Source organism: Mercenaria mercenaria, chromosome 8 (genome assembly GCF_021730395.1).
Source record: "Mercenaria mercenaria strain notata chromosome 8, MADL_Memer_1, whole genome shotgun sequence".
NCBI classification, from domain to species: domain Eukaryota; kingdom Metazoa; phylum Mollusca; class Bivalvia; order Venerida; family Veneridae; genus Mercenaria; species Mercenaria mercenaria.
The window spans coordinates 69,104,076-69,124,508 of NC_069368.1; the positions used below are offsets into that span (position 1 = coordinate 69,104,076).

A 20,433-nucleotide genomic window follows, 5' to 3' on the forward strand; every position below is an offset into this window, starting at 1 on the left:
TGTGTACAAGGGAGGCAATCATTTCATGATTTGGCTAAAAAATTGAAGCAGTTCTTTGCCTTTATACGACATTCAAAATATCAGCACAGTCACATGACCTGACAGTCACTTTCGCTTGGTTACGTGTCAAAGAGGTTGAAAATGTTTCTGATAGTCAAAATATCTCTTTCCCGGGTAATAGGATTTTAGCATTGTAGATAAAAATGACGTATAATAAAGTGAAAATGCATCAAAATTAACCTGAAAGTCTAAGTAAAAGGGGGGCATAATTCATGAAATGTTGGTACTAGAGTTATGGATCTTGTGTCATATAATGTGAGTGATAAGGTGGAAAAACTATTTTAAATCCATTAAGTAATAACTGTGATAGAGTGAAAGTGCACAAAACTTAAACCTGAAATTCTAAGTAAAAAGAGGGATAATTCATGAAATATTGGTGCAAGAGTGGCCCTTGTGTCATATGATGTGAGTGATGATGTTGAGTAACTATTTTGAGTTTGAATCAAATCTATTTAGTAATAACTGAAAATGAGATAGAGTGTAAGTGCATCAAAACTCTAACCTGAAATTCTAAGTAAAAAGGTGGGGGTTGGGGGTGCATAATCCATGGAATACTGGTACCAAAGTAATGGACCTTGAGTCATATGATGTGGTTGATAAGGTGGAACAACTATTTTAAATTTGAATCAAATCCATTTAGTAATAACTGAGATAGTGTGAATGCGCATTAAAACATTAACCTGAAATTCTAAGTAAAAAGAGGGGATAATTCATGAAATATTGGTGCAAGAGTTATGGGCCTTGTGTCATATGATGTGAGTGATGATGCTGAATAACTATTTTAAGTTTAAATCAAATCCATTTAGTAATAACTGAGATAAGAGTGAAAGTGCATGAAAACTTTAACCTGATATTCTAAGTAAAAAGCTGGGATAATTTATGAAATATTGGTACCATAGTTATGGACCTTGTTTCATACGATGTGGGTGTTAAGGTGAAACAACTGTTTTAAGTTTGAATCAAATCCATTTAGTAACAAGAGCTATCACTAAAGGTGACGAATGTACCCCCGCATGCACTGACACAGTACATTGCAATTTGATGCACACAAGATTGCATAATTATGTGGACTGTATGTATATAGACTGTATGTATACAGTATAGTAACAAAAAACAAAGTCCCATAACTATGCAGAATATTTATCTAAAAGAACGTAACATGCACCATGCACAACTAGGGTTGGTACTGATCACTTGTGTGAAGTTTCATTAAATTGTGTGCAAGGGCTCGAAAGATTAGGCGCGCACAAGATTGCATATGCAGACTGTATGTACATAGTATGTTAACAAGAAACAAAGTCCCGTAACTCTGCAATTTTTGTTGTTGAAAGAATCTAACATGCCCCATGCACAACTACTGTTGTTACTGATCACTTGTGTGAAGTTTCATTAAATTGTGTCAAGGGGATGAGGAGAGATGGTGCGCACAAGATTGTGTCTATGTATATAGTATAGTAACAAAAAACAAAGTCCCGTAACTCTGCAATTTTTTTCTGAAAGAACCTAACATGCCCCATGCACAACTACTGTTGTTACTGATCACTTGTGTGAAGTTTCATTAAATTGTGTCAAGGGGATGAGGAGAGATGGTTGGTGCGCACAAGATTGTGTCTACGGACAGACAGACAGACAACCTGAAACCAGTATACCCCGCCTTACAACTTTGTTGTGGGGTGGGTACAATAACTGAGATAGAGCGAAAGTGCATCAAGACTTTAACCTGAAATTCTAAATAAAAAGGGGGGGTAATTCATGAAATATTGGTGTGAGAGTTATGGCCCTTGAGCCATATGATGTGGGTGATGATGAGGAATAACTATTTTAAGTACGAAACAAATCCATCAAGTAATTACAGAGATAAAGTGTAAGTGCATCAAAACTTTAACCGAAATGTGGACGCCGACACAGACGCCGGGTCGAGTAGATCAGCTCTCCATAATTTGTATAGTCGAGCTAAAAAGTAACCCATCACAAAGAACAAACACTGAATGAATCATGATTTCAATACAAGAGCTGTCCGTAGACAGCACGCTTGACTTTTCTCAGTGCTTGACTCTGAATTTGAGCTTTGCCAGTAAAAAAAAATCTTAGAAAAAAAAGTTAAAAAGGGGCATAACTCTGTTAAAATTCAAATTATAGTTATGAGAATTGTGTCTCCTGGTGTAGACTTTGGTAGTAAATAACTATTTTGAGTTTCAAGTCAAAAGCTTTAATAGTAACAGATATTTAACGTTATCAAAAACTTTAACTAAACATTCTAAGTTAAAAAGGGGCATAATTCTGTCAAAATTCAAACAGAGTTATGGGGATTGTTTCTCTTGGTGTAGACTTTGATAGTAAATAACTATTTTAAGTTTCAAGTCATAGCTTTGATAGTAACAGAGAAATTTGACTTTATCAAAAACTTTAATCAAAAATTCTAAGTTAAAAAGGGGCATAATTCTGTCAAAATTCAATCAGAGTTACGGGGATTGTTTCTCCTGGTGTAGACTTTGATAGTATATAACTATTTTAAGTTTCAAGTCAATAGCTTTAAAAGTAACAGAGATATCTGACTTTATCAAAAACTTTAACCAATGGCGACGCCGACACCGACGCCGACGCTGGGGCGAGTGCAATAGCTCTACATTTTCTTCGAAAAGTCGAGCTAATAAAGGGTATGAAATAAGCTGTATTTAAATCTCACAGGTTTTCTTTTGCTTTCTTGTGAGGGGCAAGCATTTCCAAACTTTCAACTGCTCTAGACTTACAGGTAAGTTTGATGGTGGTGTGGCGTATTCTGATGGCACACGTCTGGCAGGAGATGGGGGTCTGGCTGATGGGTTGTCGTTGTAATAATCATTGTCTTCATTTTCTCCCCAGGCATCGCCTTCTTGTATTGACTGTTCTAATCTGAAATTCATCATGAAATAAAACAGTGACTAGCTGCACTTTGCAAAATCATCAAACAACAATTTCCAAGCCGACAACAAATGCAATATATATTTTTAGCTGTTTCTAATCACAATGAACTTGGTATTTGTTTAAGAATAAATTCATCAAATGATAGTACTTCAGCACTTACTTCAATACACAATCAAATTTTTTCAGTTATCTCACCTTGTTGGAACGTGTACTGGCTTTGGTTGCTTTTTCAAATATTCTTTAAATCGTAACTCAAAAGCCTGGCCTATTGTTGTAATCACGTCCTCAGATAGTCCACCCCCACACTCTAATACATGGCAAGAACGTCCCGTCACTTCATCTTTTGCAACATATGCCACAAAGTCCAATGTCTCCTACAGATTGAGTAAAAACAGTTCATCATCTGGAGACACAAACTCCATTATCAACAAGAGGGCCATGATGGCCCTATATCGCTCACCTGTTATCATTGCACTTGAGGACAAGAAGGTCTTCAGAAAAATTATCTAAGTTCAAAGGACAGGAACAACAAAGGGAAGAAATCTAACCAAAAAGAAAAAAAAATTCTTACAAGGTACAGATATGTCAAAATACACCTAAAAATTGGAGGTACCTTCCATGTTGTACCACAGAAAAGTGGTCTCGGTTTTTCCCTACGGCCAATAATAAAAAAGTTACTAAAAATAAAAAATTATTGTAAGTGAACAAAAGAAGGATCTGCCAAATAAATCTGTTGACAGAAATGAAATTTCAGATCAGTATCTTCATTAGTTATGGAGATGTACCCATTTTAATTTGAAATAAAGGGAGGTAATTTGACATAAAATCAGTCCATAGTTATCTACCCTGATTGACTCAGTCCAACTAATGATAATAATGAAATTTCAAATAAGTCCTATAAGAACTTACTGATATAAATCCATTTTGACTACAATCAGGGGAGGTAATCAGATATAAAATAACTCTGGAACCTACGATTGGATCTGATTTGTCATGGAATCCAAGATTTATTGTTGTTGAAGATATTTTGGAAGTTTGTATCAAATAAAACCATAAATGAAGTCTCTATATGGCTGCAAAAGCCAAAATAGCCAATTTTGGACCTTCAAGGGGCCATAACTCTGGAACCCATGATGGAATCTGGCCAGAGGTACCATCCATGTTGTACCATAGAAAACTGGTCTCGATTTTTCCCTACGGCCAATAGTAAAAAAGTTACTAAAATAAGCTATTTATATTAACGTAAAAGGGAAGTAATTAAAAGAAAATTATTGTAAGTGATCAAAAGAAGAAACTGCCAAATAAATCTGTTGACATAAATGAAATTTCAGATCAGTATCTTCATTAGTTACGGAGATATACCCATTTTAATTTGAAATAAAGGGAGGTAATTTGACATAAAATCAGTCCATAGTTATCTACTTTGATTGGCTCAGTCCAACTAATGACAACAATGAAATTTCAAATAAGTCCTATAAGTACTTACTGACATAAATCCATTTTGACTACAATCAGGGGAGGTAATCAGATATAAAATAACTCTGGAACCTACCATTGGATCTAATTTGTCATGGAATCCAAGATTTATTGTTGTTGAAGATATTTTAGAAGTTTGTATCAAATAAAACCATAAATGAAGACTCTATAAGCCAAAATAGCTAATTTTGGACCTTTAAGGGGCCATAACTCTGGAACCCATGAAGGAATCTGGCCAGCTCAAGAAAGGAACCAAGATCTTGTGGTTATACAAGTTGTGTGCAAGTTTGGTTAAAATCAAATCATAAATGAAATTGCTATTGTGCAAGCAAGGTCAAAATAGCTAATTTTGGCCCTTTCAGGGGCCATAACTCTGGAACCCATTATGGGATCTGGCAAGTTCAAGAAAGGAACCAAGATCTTATGGTGATACAAGTTGTGTGCCAGTTTGGTAAAAATCAAATCATAAATAAAGCTGCTATTGTGCAGACAAGGTCAAAATAGCTGATTTTGGCCCTTTCAGGGGCCATAACTCTGGAACCCATAATGGGATCTGAACAGTTCAAGAAACGAACCAAGATCTTATGGTGATACAAGTTTTGTGCAAGTTTGGTAAAAATCAAATCATAAATAAAGCTGCTATTGTGCAGACAAGGACAAAATAGCTGATTTTGGCCCTTTCAGGGGCCATAACTATGGAACCCAAAATTGGATCTGGCCAGTTCAAGAAAAGAACCAAGATCTTATGGTGATACAAGTTGTGTGCAATTTTGGTTAAAATATAATCATAATTCTTATTATTTTATTAAGAAATAATAATGTTTATTTTGGCGCATCAAGCTTGGTGTGTATCCAAGGTTACCAATCTAAGTCTGGTATTTGGATACACTCGGCTTTTTCCGTACCAGTAATCATTAGTGTGTGACCACTGGTCATTCGATTGTCGGTACGTGTACAACCAACAGAAAATGTAATGGTTTCAAAATATATCTGCCAACATCGTTATTTTGCTTCAAGTATAATGTTCAACTTGGTCTGGCATTTGTACAAAACGCTTAAAATTATCGTGAAACTGGATACTGGAGGCGGAAACGAGGATTTCAAAGGTAATTTCAACCTCGCAAATTTGGTTTGTTCTTACTCGTAAAATCACAACTGAGGTTCTGAAAATGGCATGGCACCAAGAAATAACATTGTTAAGATTATCGAAGCTGTATAAAACATACATCTGATGTAAAAATTCAGTGTGACTGTTCGGCAAACTTTGGATATTGATGATGAACGTCGTTTCGTATTTTTCAGGGGACTTATTTTCTCGGGGGTCGTAATCAATTTATTACACTGGTGACACATTCATTCAGCAGAGTTATTCTACATGCAACAATTTAGACAAAATGCATACTCTTAAATGTAAATGTCCGTGCCCGAGAAAGTGTCCGAAGTCTCGTTGGTAAATGCCTGTTGGAAAAATGTAGATTATTGTTCTTAGAAGTGATAGGCATGGGTTATATCATTAGATAAGTATGTTATTATCTATCTAAAGTAAATGTAGTATCGATTAAAAGTTGTTTTGGCTCAACAATTGTTGTTCACTGCAGTGTATTACAAAAACCACAGTCACAGGAAAGATAAATCACACACGCTTGTTATATACAAGCCAAGATATAACCTAAGTATTTTAACATGGTTTAAATTTAATACGCTAACTTAACAGTGTAATTGCCAGGCAAGAATGGATTTAAATTTCATTTAAGTAATTGTTAGTGGTATACTCTTTCTGGAGGCAGAAAGAATGTTAATATGGATATACAGTATATTAAAGTAACAAACAGTTGTGATTGTTGATATAAATGTCGCCAATCACAGTTCTCTGCCTAAGGTCAGAAGGTACAACAAATGTCAACATTGAAGTTTCTAATTTACTGTATGGCATTTTAATTTATTAGACATCCTGCATATCCTAGGCCTTTAGTAAAATCCATGTGATAGAGAATTTAACGGCTTATACTAATATAATTTCACATGAGCCACCTCATGCAAAAAGGGACATTATAGTATTTTGATGACACTTCTACATTATTGCATACTTGATAAGTACATGCATTTCTTTACATAAAATAGGAATTTCAGATTTCAACTTATTTCATATAGGGGAAATCGAGATTGTAATGTAGCACAAGTCATCAATAGATCGCAATATCTTAAGGAATATAGAATGCAATGATGCTTTGATCGTTATTGGTTCTGTGACATAAACATGGAGGAGCAAGCATTTTGAAAAAGTGTTCAATTAAAAGTTTTTGAAAAGATTAGAGAAGATATTAAAAAAATAAAAAAAGGTTGAACAAAGTACTTGTCTGAAATGAGACACCATAATATTGCATGAATTCGCTCAAATTTAAAAAGCCGCACCGCCATGTTGAAACGTCCAAGTGATGTCATTTATATAAAACAACATCAATTATATTAGGGACCTTTTTAGCTTGACACAGCACATATAATTTAATTTTGTATGTGTTAATTTAATGCTGTAGATAAATTTTATTTGAAGTCAGGAATTGTACACTTAAATCATTGTAATCGGTCTTTAGTAAGTAGGGATGGTAGTTGCATACACGCAGTAATTATGTCTGCATTAATAGATATTTAGCATGATACTTGTTTCTTATGTTTCTTTGGTAGATATTTTAGGGCTACAGTGCATATAATATTATGACTGCCAAGTTGGATGGCATGGTTTTAAACTTTAATGAAGTAGCTGCCCAGGTCAATTTTCATATTTATAAATAAAAGCAGGAAGAAGCTGAAATGTTTTGCACAGTGAAGTTTGAAAAGACTTTCCAAATTGTTTGTCATGTTACAAATTAGCTTAATATACATGTAGCTGCAATTCATGTAAACGGGATAATAAAGTATTAACAAATTTGCTTACTGAGGAAACAAACTCTTCATGACCGCACATAAAAACACTGGAAATGGGTTGCACTTGATTGGACAGAAAAGTGGGATAACATTAATTATGGCTGCATATATTCCAGGTGAAATATTTAAAAAAAAAAAAAAGTTTTCATTCAGAAAGGTATGTTAAATTGGCAAACTATGTTTGGCTTTAAAACAGTTGCATTAAGGTAATAAACCTTACATGGGAATAAGTCGGCTGCAGCTTAAATAATGATATATAATTTTTGAAAAAAGGTAAGCTTTAAGGGAGATGGAGGAAACCAGAAAATCTATTAATCTAATGTTGCAAACATATAAAATCTCAATCTGTGTACCAATTTAAATATTCGAAATATGATTAAAATCATATTCTTGACAAGGGTAAATAGTCCCAAAACAGATTAGACCAGTAGTTCGGGAAACCAATTTTAGCATTTAATACACATATTTTGGTCGGCAATAATCATTCTAGTCTACAAATAATAATATTTGTTAGCATAAACAAGAGTAAGGCTCGAAATGCTAATGTTTTAAGTGTGGCAATCATGTGAGTTTTCATGACAAATTCTGTAAATGTTTTCGATATTTTCAATTTGTCTTTTACGCTATGAGTCCGTAATTGTTTATAATAATAAAAAAACAAAACAAACAAAACAAAAAAAAAAAAAAAACAACAGACCTTCCATATTTCAGTTGTGTTAGAAAAATAAATAAATGAATTAGGGCAACGATTGTAATATAGCATAGTAGTGACAGGTCAGATCTTGAAGCCTGCATTATGGTTTTACTATTTGAAAACAAACTGTTTCACCATCAATGGTAAAATTTTTATAAAATGGATTTGGCTAAAGAGCATTAATTAACAGGAATTATTGAATCATTGCCTTCCTTAAATTTTAACTGTTTGCATGAAAAAGGACCAGTAACAGAAAATTACAACAGAAATGGAGCGCAAGAAATATTCAAGGCCTAATTCGTGCTGTAGACAATTTATATTTTCAGTCAGTACATCCATAATGTATCATTGTAAAAAAAAGGGTATAATGAGTATATATACAGTTAGTACAGGTTCAAGTAAATGGGCAACATAACTGACTTCACCCTAACGGCAGGTTCAAGTAAATGAGCAAAATAACTAACTTTACCCTAATGGTAAAAAACCTGATAATCTGATAATGTGCGGTAAAAGATGTAATAGTCATCGTCGTATGAAATACACTGTATATTAGTATGTCTTGAAGATAAGTCGTCAAGGACTACTGGTTTCTAAGACAACTTAAATTAGGCTTGTAGTAGAGCTCATTAGAATTTTGGGGGAATAAATTTTTCAAATTTATTGTGGCGGAAAATTCTATGACTGGGCAAGCAGGCAGGCGCATGTTCTTGTGGGATAAGTCAGAGTTAATGATACAATCTTTTGATGGTTGTTTGTTGTTGTTATAGTGATGTATTCCACTAGGTCGGTTGACAGTATATCGAACCATTGGTTGCTTGTCTGTTGTTAAAGTGATGCTAACCGCTAGCTCTGTTAACACTTTAGTGTGTTAACCGCTAGGTCAGTAAAATTGTGTTAACCGCTAGGTTGGTAAAAGTGTGTTAACCCCTAGGCCGGTTTAAAGAGTGTTAACAGCTAGGTCGGTCAAAGTGTGTTAACCACTAAGTCGGTTAAAGTCTGTTAACCGCTATGTCGATTTAAAGTCTGTTAACCGCTAGGTCGTCTGTTAACAGCTAGGTCAGTTTTCAGTGTGTTACCGCTATGTTGGTTAGCGGATAGGTCCGTTTACAGTGTGAACTAGGTTTTGCCCATTACTACGTAGCGTAATTCCTAGTTTCACAAGCCCGCAGTCCGCAGTTGCTATTTAAGTCAATTTATTGATGAAAACATGCGCTTGCTTGCTCGTCAGTCAGTGGGCCTGATATCACGCGGCCTTTTCTGCCACTAATTTATACTACTGATAATTTGATTTACAATATTGTTTGATATCTTTGGCATAACTTGTTTGTATAGAAGTGATGACCTGGAATAAAGTGCTATTGCTTTTATGCTGTTGTTAGTTATTGCCTTGAGAAGTCCTAAAATAATTCTTATTATTTTATTAAGAAATAATAATGTTTATTTTGGCGCATCAAGCTTGGTGTGTATCCAACGTTACCAATCTAAGTCTGGTATTTTGATACACTGGGCTTTTTCCGTACAAGTAATCATTAGTGTGTGACCACTGGTCATTCGATTGTCGGCACGTGTACAACCAACAGAAAATGTAATGGTTTCAAAATCCCACCCACCACACCCATTTAGGTGCCATGCCGTTTAGGTGCCATGTTGTTAATGATACATGTTAGGGAATATCTAGTATGTCACCATTTGTTACTTATAATATATATATATAAACAGGAGCTGTCTCCATATGATGACACATGCCCCCGATGGCACTTTGAATGAATAGTTATGGCCGATGTTACAGTTTAGGACCTTTGACCTACAGAGCTGGGTCTTGCGCGTGACACGTCATCTTACTGTGTCACACATTCATGCGTAGTTATTTTAAAATCCATGCATGAATGACAAAGATATGGACCGGACACGCCCATCAATGCACTATCATGAAAAATGACATTTAACTTCTAAGTGTGACCTTGATCTTTGAGCTACAGACATGGGTCTTGCGCGTGACACGTCGCCTAACTGTGGTACACATTCATGCCAAGTTATTTGAAAATCCATCCATGGATGACAAAGATATGGACCTGACACGCCCATCAATGCACTATCCTTTAAAGTCTAAGTGTAACCTTGACCTTTGAGCTATGGACCTGGGTCTTGCGCGCGACACGTCATCTTACTGTGGTACACATGCAAGCCAAGTTATTTGAAAATCCATCCACCGATGACAAAGATATGGACCGGACACGCCCATCAATGCACTATCTTTTAATGTCTAAGTGTGACCTTGACCTTTGAGCTACGGACCTGGGTCTTGCGCGAGACACGTCATCTTACTGTGGTACACATTCATGCCAAGTTATTTGAAATCCATCCACTGATGACAAAGATATGGACCGGACACGCCCATCAATGCACTATCCTTTAATGTCTGTGACCTTGACCTTTGAGCTACGGACCTGGGTCTTGCGCGTGACACGTCATCTTACTGTGGTCCACATTCATGCCAAGTTATTTGAAAATCCATCCATCGATGACAAAGATATGGACCGGACACGCCCATCAATGCACTATCCTTTAATGTCTAAGTGTGACCTTGACCTTTGAGCTACGGACCTGGATCTTGCGCGCGACACGTCGTCTTACTGTGGTACACATTCATGCCAAGTTATTTGGAAATCCATCCATCAATGACAAAGATATGGACCGGACACGAAAATTGCGGACAGACTGACAGACTGACAGACCGACAAACTGACAGACGGACAGACGGTCAGAAAACTATATACCTCCCTTCGGGGGCATAAAAAGATGCAGAATTGATCTATTCTAAATGGTTCTGGATTACTGACGTTTTCCAGGTACATTTCTCTGTATAGATGGCGCATATATAGTCAAGTTGTTAAGTTTCACAGAGAAATGAGAACAGTTGTACAAGTTTGTTTTTTGTGGTGTAGCTGGTACATGTATGACGACATTTTTTGCTACTTACCATTTTATCCATGTGTTTTGTAGTATACTGCCGGTGGAGTTTTATATATTTGCAGGCTGTCGATGCAGTAAAGGGAGGGACATTGTGTACAGACAGTAAATAAAAATGAACAATATACTGAGCACAAATGGTAAACCAAGCAAAAATGGAACAAGTACAAACAATATTTAAAGTCATAATGTGACATCAGTCGAACATGTATATACATACAAGCCAGATTAACTAAGCGGTCCAGTCAAGTGGACTGTATAATTCAAATTTATCCAAGGCCTTCATGGAATAGAAACTTGAATGTAATGAAGTTTAGAAAGGAGAATGACTTTAACTATAAACAGCTACAAATGTTACAATAATGGTTTTAACATGAACATTTAAGTACCTTATGATGAGTCATTTGATCAGTTACCTTCTGATGAGTTATTTGATCAGAAAGCAGGAAGATTCACAAACTCTGGAACATTTAAACTTGCGTACAAATTGGACTTGCTTTGTCTACTGGCCGGCCTTGTCACAGGCAAACAGTAATTTCCTGTAACAAAACTAGGAGACATGCAAACCGGGAATCAGCTGCAGTGGCACACTTAGCAAGACATAAGCTTAGAATGTCAGGACAGGACAGTGAATAAGATGAACAGTATAACAATAGCAAGTGGATAATTATAAATATACTCTCTTGTAGTTATATACATTACTTTAAGACAATTAAGTGTAATTAGTGCTTAAATACTTACAACACTAATATATAGAATAGAAAACACTAAATTTAAATATACATAACAGAAACACTTAAGCCTGGAAGCACGTTTGTTAAAATGTAGTTTTATCAACAGACTGGGGCAAATTGAAACTAAAAAGCGGCCAGCTCCTTTAACATCAAAGAATATTATTCAATGGATGTCTCAGCAATAGTCTGAACAGGAACAAAAAGTACTTTTTCAGTAGAGTGAAAGATATCCATGATTCATTTCAGAAATGTTCAGTTGCAATGATACTTTTTGTTGTGTGTAAATTAGCCACTGTTGTTTTTACATGTTGAAACTTGCATAAATAGTGCAATGAACTTGGATCGATATGAAATTTGAACAGTCATTGTTTTGTAAATACAATTGATGTACTTTTGTTGTTATATAAATTGTATAGTCATCCAGGTCATGTAATCCAACGCTTTCCCGTACTTTTCTCTCAAAGAGTTTTTAGGGTTTTAGTGCGCTGATTACAAATAACACTTGTACATAATTTTACCATGTTTAGTCTCTGTTCATTGCACTATTTACTGTTATGCCACAAAGAATTAAGTTGTTTATAATGCTTTTTTCTGATTCATGTCTTTCACTTCACCGTCTATGTTATGTATCTAGGATGAATTTTTTACATCATGTTAGAGGACCATATGTTAGACGGGCTATAGCCAGTTATGTTATCCTTATCCTATTTCTAAACAAGAGCACTGCCTTGCGGGTGCTGACGCTCATCTGATTTTTTTTGTGTAATAGAAATATTGTCCTACCCATGATTTTCTAAGTCTAAAAAGGGCCATCATTCTTGCAAAAAGCAGGATAGAGTTATGTTTCTTGATGTACAGTGTCCACTTATGATGGTGAAAAACTGTTGCAAGTTTTAAAGCAATAGCTTTGATAGTTTATGAGAAAAGTTGACTTAAACATAATACTCAACCAAGAAAATGATTTCCTAAGTCCAAAAGGGGCAATAATTATTGCAAAAAGCAGGATGGAGTTATGTTGCTTGCTGTACAGGGTCAGCTTATGATGGTGAACAAGTGTTGCAAGTTTCAAAGCAATAGCTTTGATAGTTTAAGAGAAAAGTTGACCTAAACATAAAACTTAACCAAGAAATCTGATATTTTCTAAGTCCAAAAGGGGCCATAAATCTTGCAAAAAGCAGGACGGAGTTATGTTTCTTGCTATACAGGGTCAACTTATGATGGTGAACAAGTGTTGCAAGTTTTAAAGCAATAGCTTTGATAGTTTAGGATAAAAGCTGACCTAAACATAAAACTTAACCAAGAAAACTGATTTTCTAAGTCCAAAAGGGGCAATAATTCTTGCAAAAAGCAAGATGGAGTTATGTTTCTTGATGTACAGGGTCTGCTTATGATGGTGAACAAGTATTCCAAGTTTCAAAGCAATAGCTTTGATAGTTTAGGAGAAAAGCTGACCTAAACATAAAACTTAACCAAGAAATCTGATATTTTCTAAGTACAAAAGGGGCCATAAATCTTGCAAAAAGCAAGATGGAGTTATGTTTCTTGCTATACAGGGTCAGCTTATGATGGTGAACAAGTATTCCAAGTTTCAAAGCAATAGCTTTGATAGTTTAGGAGAAAAGCTGACCTAAACATAAAACTTAACCAGGCAACGCCGACGCCGATGCCGACGCCGACAACCGCTCAAGTGATGACAATAACTCATCATTTTTTTTCAAAAAATCAGATGAGCTAAAAAGGAAAGTTACTATCTGAATATGAAATCAATCTCATATTTACTCTTTTTGTGGAAAAATACATTATGAAGTTTCTGTTCAGTTATATGATTGGAAACATTTCTTAGGATTCTGTCGTTGCCTCTGAATGTACAGTATTTAGTAGAAAACGAAAACATATAAATGCAATGATTTAATAACCTATTATATACTTTAATGTATAGGATTCTGTCGCGTTGATGAGGATCTCCAACTGACATCGAGTAAGCATGTGTATTAACATCACATATCCAATTCAAGTCTAAATTTATTTCAGTGATATGTGAAATCTTGTAGATTTAAGCTTACTATACTACGAGTGACTATGGTCGCAATGCTCCTTGTCTTTGGTAACTTGGGTGGCTGTGGTCACAAACTACTTAGGTTTTTTCGTCTACATGCTAAATTTGCCCGAGTTACATTAAATTTGTCTAAATCAGTTTAATATTTGAGTGGATAAGGCAGTTTTTGCAGTGATAATTGAGATCTTGTAGATTTCAACTTGCTATACTATGGGTGACTAAGGTCACAATGCTCCTTAGGTAGTTTGGGTTATCATCTACACACTTAATTTATCCTAACTGCTTTTGCCTATATCCAATAAACATTTTAGTTAATGTGTTATTCTCATATTATAACTAAACGGGGATAATGTTTCAACACACTGGTTGGTTCCCTGTAGCAGTAGTGATGTAAGCTACTAGGGCAGTTGAAAGTGTAACAACTGTTTTTACGGTTGTATGTTGTTGTTATAGTGATGTATTCCACTAGGTCGGTTGACAGTATATCGAACCATTGGTTGCTTGTCTGTTGTTAAAGTGATGCTAACCGCTAGCTCTGTTAACACTTTTGTGTGTTAACCGCTAGGTCAGTTAAATTGTGTTAACTGCTAGGTCGGTTAAAGTGTGTTAACCGCTAGGCCTGTTTAAAGTGTGTTAACAGCTAGGTCGGTCAAAGTGTGTTAACCACTAAGTCGGTTAAAGTCTGTTAACCGCTATGTCGATTTAAAGTCTGTTAACCGCTAGGTCGTCTGTTAACAGCTAGGTCAGTTTTCAGTGTGTTACCGCTATGTTGGTTAGCGGATAGGTCTGTTTACAGTGTGAACTAGGTTTTGCCCATTACTACGTAGCTTAATTCCTAGTTTCACAAGCCCGCAGTCCACAGTTGCTATTAAAGTCAATTTATTGATGAAAACATGCGCTTGCTTGCTCGTCAGTCAGTGGGCCTGATATCACGCGGCCTTTTCTGCCACTAATTTATACTACTGATAATTTGATATACAATATTGTTTGATATCTTTGGCATAACTTGTTTGTATAGAAGTGTTGACCTGGAATAAAGTGCTATTGCTTGTATGCTGTTGTTAGTTATTGCCTTGAGAAGTCCTAAAATAAATGAAGCTGCTGTTGTGCAGACAAGGTCAAAATAGCTAATTTTGGCCCTTTCAGTGGCCATAACTCTGGAACCCATAATGGGATCTGGCCAGGTCAAGAAAGGAACCAAGATCTTATGGTGATACAAGATGTGTGCCAGTTTGGTAAAAATCAAATCATAAATAAAGCTGCTATTGTGCAGACAAGGTCAAAATAGCTGATTTTGGCCCTTTCAGGGGCCATAACTCTGGAACCCATAATGGGATCTGGCCAGTTCAAGAAAGGAACCGAGATGTTATGGTAATACAAGTTATGTGCAAGTTTGGTTAAAATACAAGAGCTGTCTGATGACACCGTGCTCGACTATTCGAAGAATTGATTGAAGCATGGTGTCAAAATATTTCCACGGATATTCAGACAAAAGAAATAAATAGATTAGACAAACAATGTTCCTGTATTACTTTGATTTCGATAAGTCTTGCACTAAATGGCAATATATGAGCCAATTTCAAAGTCCAAAAAGGGCCATAATTCAGTCAAAATAGTTATGTACTCTTGCCTACAGATGGAAGTCATAATGATAAATAAGTGTTCAAAGTTTAAAAGCCATATGTCAAATAGTTTTGACAAAACGTGGACTTGTATGGAAACAGAACCAATTTCAAAGTCCAAAATGGGCCATAATTCAGCCAAAATAGACGACAGAGTTATGTTCTCTTCCCTACAGATACAGACTATTATACTAAACAAGTGATTAAAGTTTCAAAGCCATATGTCAAACACTTTACAAAAAATATGAACTGGTACGAAAAACTTAACCATGATTTCTCAGTCAAAAAGGGCCATAATTCAGCCAAAATCCTTGATGGAGTTATATACTCTTGCCTATAACTGTACATGGTGATGGTAAACAGATGTTGAAAGTTTCAAAGCTTTATCTCAAAAGACTTTGTCAAAATATGAACTGGTACGAAATATTAACCCAGATTTCTAAGTCAAAAAGGGCCATAATTCAGCCAAAATCCTTGATGGAGTTATGTACTCATGCCTATAACTGGACATGGTGATGGTAACCAAGTGTTGAAAGTTTCAAAGCTTTATCTCAAAAGACTTTGTCAAAATATGAACTGGTACGAAAAACTTAACCATGATTTCTAAGTCAGAAGGGGCCATAATTCAGTCAAAATCCTTGGTGGAGTTATGTGCTCTTGCCAATAACTGGACATGGTGATGGTAAACAAGTGTTGAAAGTTTCAAAGCTTTATCTCAAAAGACTTTGTCAAGATGTTGACTGGTACAAAATATTAACCCAGATTTCTAAGTCAAAAAGGGCCATAATTCAGCCAAAATCCTTGATGGAGTTATGTGCTCTTGCCTATAACTGGACATGGTGATGGTAAACAAGTGTTGAAAGTTTCAAAGCTTTATCTCAAAAGACTTTGTCAAAATATGAACTGGTACGAAAAACTTAACCATGATTTCTAACTCAAAAAGGGCCATAATTCAGCCAAAATCCTTGATGGAGTTATGTGCTCTTGCCTATAACTGGCCATGATGATGGTAAACAAGTGTTGAAAGTTTCAAAGCTTTATCTCAAAAGACTTTGTCAAAATGTGGACTGGTACAAAAAACTTAACCCAAGGTGTGACGCCGACGCCGTGGTGAGTAGGATAGCTCTACTTATTCTTCGAATAGTCGAGCTAAAAATCATAAATGAAACCACTATCGTGCAGACAAGAAACTGTTGACGGATGGACGCACGCACGGACGACGGACGAAGGGTGATCACAAAAGCTCACCTTGTCACTATGTGACAGGTAAGCTAAAAACAAATAGCTGTTAATGTCTACATTTATTTTCAATTTTGTATTTAACTGCCACTATTCTGCCTTATAAGCTTGTTCAGCACTGAAGCACTTTGTTGCAAGACTTTCTTTATGCAATGGGTACAGTGGAAGAACCCATTTCCAGCTGCAGGTGGTAAGGTTACTGTTTAATTTCTTGTGCACAAAATGTCACGGTTTGGACAGAAGTTTTGTGGGGGATAAAAAATTCACAAAATTAACTCTCCTATGAATATTAACGATTTCACAGTATTTAAATGGTTCCCCTGCAGCCTGTTTTTAATAAAACCTATCATAATGCTCTTAATTCATACATGTATACACTTACTGCATCACCACCGGAGGCAAAGGAAATCCCTGGCATCAAGTGATCAGCTATCACCTGTGAAGCAAATAGAAATAGCTGTAAATATTCATTTAAAGGTCATTCTCAACGCAGATGATAAGGTAAAGTTACTGTAATGTTAAAACTAGCACAGGGGAGAAACATAACAAGCAGTGCCAACCACTGGTTCTGAAAAAACATTTGCCAATTAATGGTATTATTTGTACATTCCATATCCTAAAGAGGTAATCAAACTCTTTTGACTATTTTAACTGGGCATGTCTTCAAAAGCACACCATAATATCATCTTTAATATAGACAGAAACACAGTGCTAGCCCTGGCCATTATAAATTAATAGCCACATTTTTTTCAGGGAAAAAATTAATAGACAAACTTGACACGCACGTAATTCGCGCATGCTTTCGCATTTCAATGAAAAACATAAAACAGGGTATTTATAACTTTTTTTTTTTGCCCAAGAAACACTTAAACACACTATTTTTCAGTCATCATTTTTTCATGTTTATCATAGGCTTTGAATAATCATACATTTATGCAGATCTTCAGTTGTTTGTATCCAAATGTCACTGAAAATACCATTTTAGTATGTGACATGACCCATTATGAATTCTTGTCAAAAATGATCATTACTTTTTGTGACGAAAGTCAGGGCTTAAGCTAGGCTAAGATTTTAGGGAGAAGTCACTTCTCCCTCAGCTAAGATTAGGGAGAAAGGGAGAGATTTTAGGGAGAAGTGACAAGATTTTAGGGAAAATGTGGAAATATTTTAACGCCATGACATGCAAGTTGAAAGAAGAGTTAAAATATGCTTAATATAATGTTACTATTTTTATTATTTCCTGTCTTTGTTTAAGTCTATTAATTTAAAGTAAATAACAAATTCACTGAAAAGGTCAGTGATTCTGTTTTCTTATCCTTGTAAACCTTGTGAATCTAATGTGATTAAACTGCAAATTAAAGGTTTTTTTTTTTTTTACTCTTGCAATGATTGCCCAAACCAAGAAAACCCTTTAAAATATGAATACAATTAAAAAAAGTTAATTCCATATCAGCAAAAAACAAGTGAATGAAGTATTGCCATGCAATACAAAGTCCCCTACTGGAAGGCACCTAATTTTCTCTACTGCAGTATAACATAATGAACTGATATCTGTCAATGATGTATAAACAATATTGTACTACATATACAATATGTTATAACAACACACTTGGATTAAAATGTGCATATATAAAAACCCACAGTTGTTTTCATATTGAATTTTTTTTGGCTGATTATAAAAATGTTATCATGTAAGTTATTTATAGTAACAACAAAGGGATATTAATCTTTAAAACAAAAAAAACAAAAAAACAAAAAAAATCTATATAATATAAGTCCACAAGAAACTCTTTACCAGGTAGAGATAGGTCAAAATACACCTAAAAATTGGATGTAACATGCATGCTGTACCACAGAAAAGTGGTCTCGATTTTTCTCTACCGCCAGTAATAAAAAAGTTACAATAAAATCTATTTATAGTAACAACAAAGGGACGTAATTCTAAAAACAAGGGTGCCTCATGGTGGTGAACATTTGGTCCAAGTTACATCAAAATCCCTCCATGCATGAAGAAGAAATGTTCCGTACAAAGTCATTCTTGAATTTGACCTTTGACCTCTAAATATGACCTTGACCTTAGACCTAGGGACCTGGTTCTTGCGCATGACATGTTGTCTCATCCAGGGGAATATTTGTGCCAACTGATATCTAAATCCTGCTTTGCATGACAAAGTTATAGACCGGACAGGAAAAAAATCCTCTTGACCTTTGATCTCAAAGTGTGACCTTGACCTTTAAGCTAGGGTACTGGGTGTTGCGCATGACACGTCGTCTCATCATGGGAAACATTTATGCCAAGTAATATTGTAATCCCTTGATGGATGACAGAGTTCTTGATCGGACAGGGAAAAAACCTTATTGACCTTTGACCTCCAATTGTGACCTTGACCTTTGAGCTAAGGGTCTGGGCTTTGCGCAGGACATGTTGTCTCATCATGGGGAACATTTGTGCCAAGTAATATTAAAATCCCTTCATGGATGGCAGAGTTATGGACGGGACAGGAAAAAACTCTGTTGACCTTTGACCCCCAATTGTGACCTTGACCTTTGAGCTAGGGGTCTGGGATTTGCGCATGACACGTCATCTCATCATGGGGAACACTTGTGCTAAGTGATATTAAAATCCCTTAATGAATGTCAGAGTTATGGACCGGACACGAAACAGACCCTGTTCATGCTATGATAACATTTGACTGCTAAGTGTGACCTTGACCTTTGAGCTAGGGGTCTGAAAGTTGTGCATGACACATCGTCTTATTATGAGGTACATTTGTGCCAAGTAATATTAAAATCCTTTCATAGATGGGAGAGTTATGGGCCGGACAGGAAAAAAGCCTTGTTGACCTTTGACCTCTAATTGTGACCTTGACCTTTAAGCTAGGGGTCCAGGTTTTGCGCATGACACGTCGTCTCCTCATGGGGAACATTTGTGCCAAGTAATATTGAAATCTCTTCATGGATGGGAGAGTTATGGACCGGACAGGAAAAAAGCCCTGTTGACCTTTGACCTCCAATTGTGACCTTGACCTTTGAGCTAGGGGTCCGGGATTTGCGCATGACACATCATCTCATCATGGGGAACATTTGTGCCAAGTAATACTAAAATCCCTTCAAGGATGGGAGAGTTGTGGACCGGACAGGAAAAAAGCCCTGTTGACCTTTGACCTCCAATTGTGACCTTGACCTTTGAGCTAGGGGTCCGGGTTTTGCGCATGACACGTCGTCTCATCATGGGGAACATTTGTGCCAAGTAATATTAAAATCCCTTCATGGATGACAGAGTTATGGACCGGACACGAAATTGCGGACGGACGGACGGACGGACAGACGGACGGACGGACAGACGGAATGACGGAAAAGTGCATTCCTATAGTCCCCGAAACTGGTTTTCAACCAGTAGGGGACTAATAAATCAACTCCCAGTACTATAATGCACTCAAAGTCACAGTCACTTTAAATAACAGGTGTGTATTATGCTAGTCCTGAATTAAATACATGTCAATAGCAGTGACATCACTATGACATCACATGGAATACACGTCTTCTTTGATCTGCTGGTGTCGGCACAATAAAAGAAACAGTTACCCAGTTCCTGATGGCACGTGTCAAAAATTTGCGTAAATTTAAGTAACGTTATCTAAGTCACAGAAAGTGTCAGTGATAATATTATGTTACTAAAGTCTTGGCTTTGAAAAATACGAGTAAAATCAAGTGGATTTAAGCAAATTACTGAGCCAGTCAAGGTAAGATACTTTC

The 20,433-nt window shown here is 36.0% G+C and overlaps 1 protein-coding gene across 3 annotated transcripts in view; it reads right to left on the bottom strand.

The window, feature by feature from the left end:
- LOC123566143 (SHC-transforming protein 1-like) overlaps positions 1 to 20,433 on the bottom strand; it is a 60,613-nt gene that overhangs the window by 17,401 nt on the left and 22,779 nt on the right. For all 3 annotated transcript variants that reach the window (XM_045360021.2, XM_053550140.1, XM_045360022.2), the window contains exons 6-8: positions 17,060 to 17,113; positions 3,160 to 3,338; positions 2,811 to 2,952 (exon numbers count right to left, since the gene is read on the bottom strand). In XM_045360021.2, the coding sequence (XP_045215956.1) occupies positions 2,811 to 2,952; positions 3,160 to 3,338; positions 17,060 to 17,113 (375 nt within the window). The remainder of the gene's footprint in view (positions 1 to 2,810; positions 2,953 to 3,159; positions 3,339 to 17,059; positions 17,114 to 20,433) is intronic.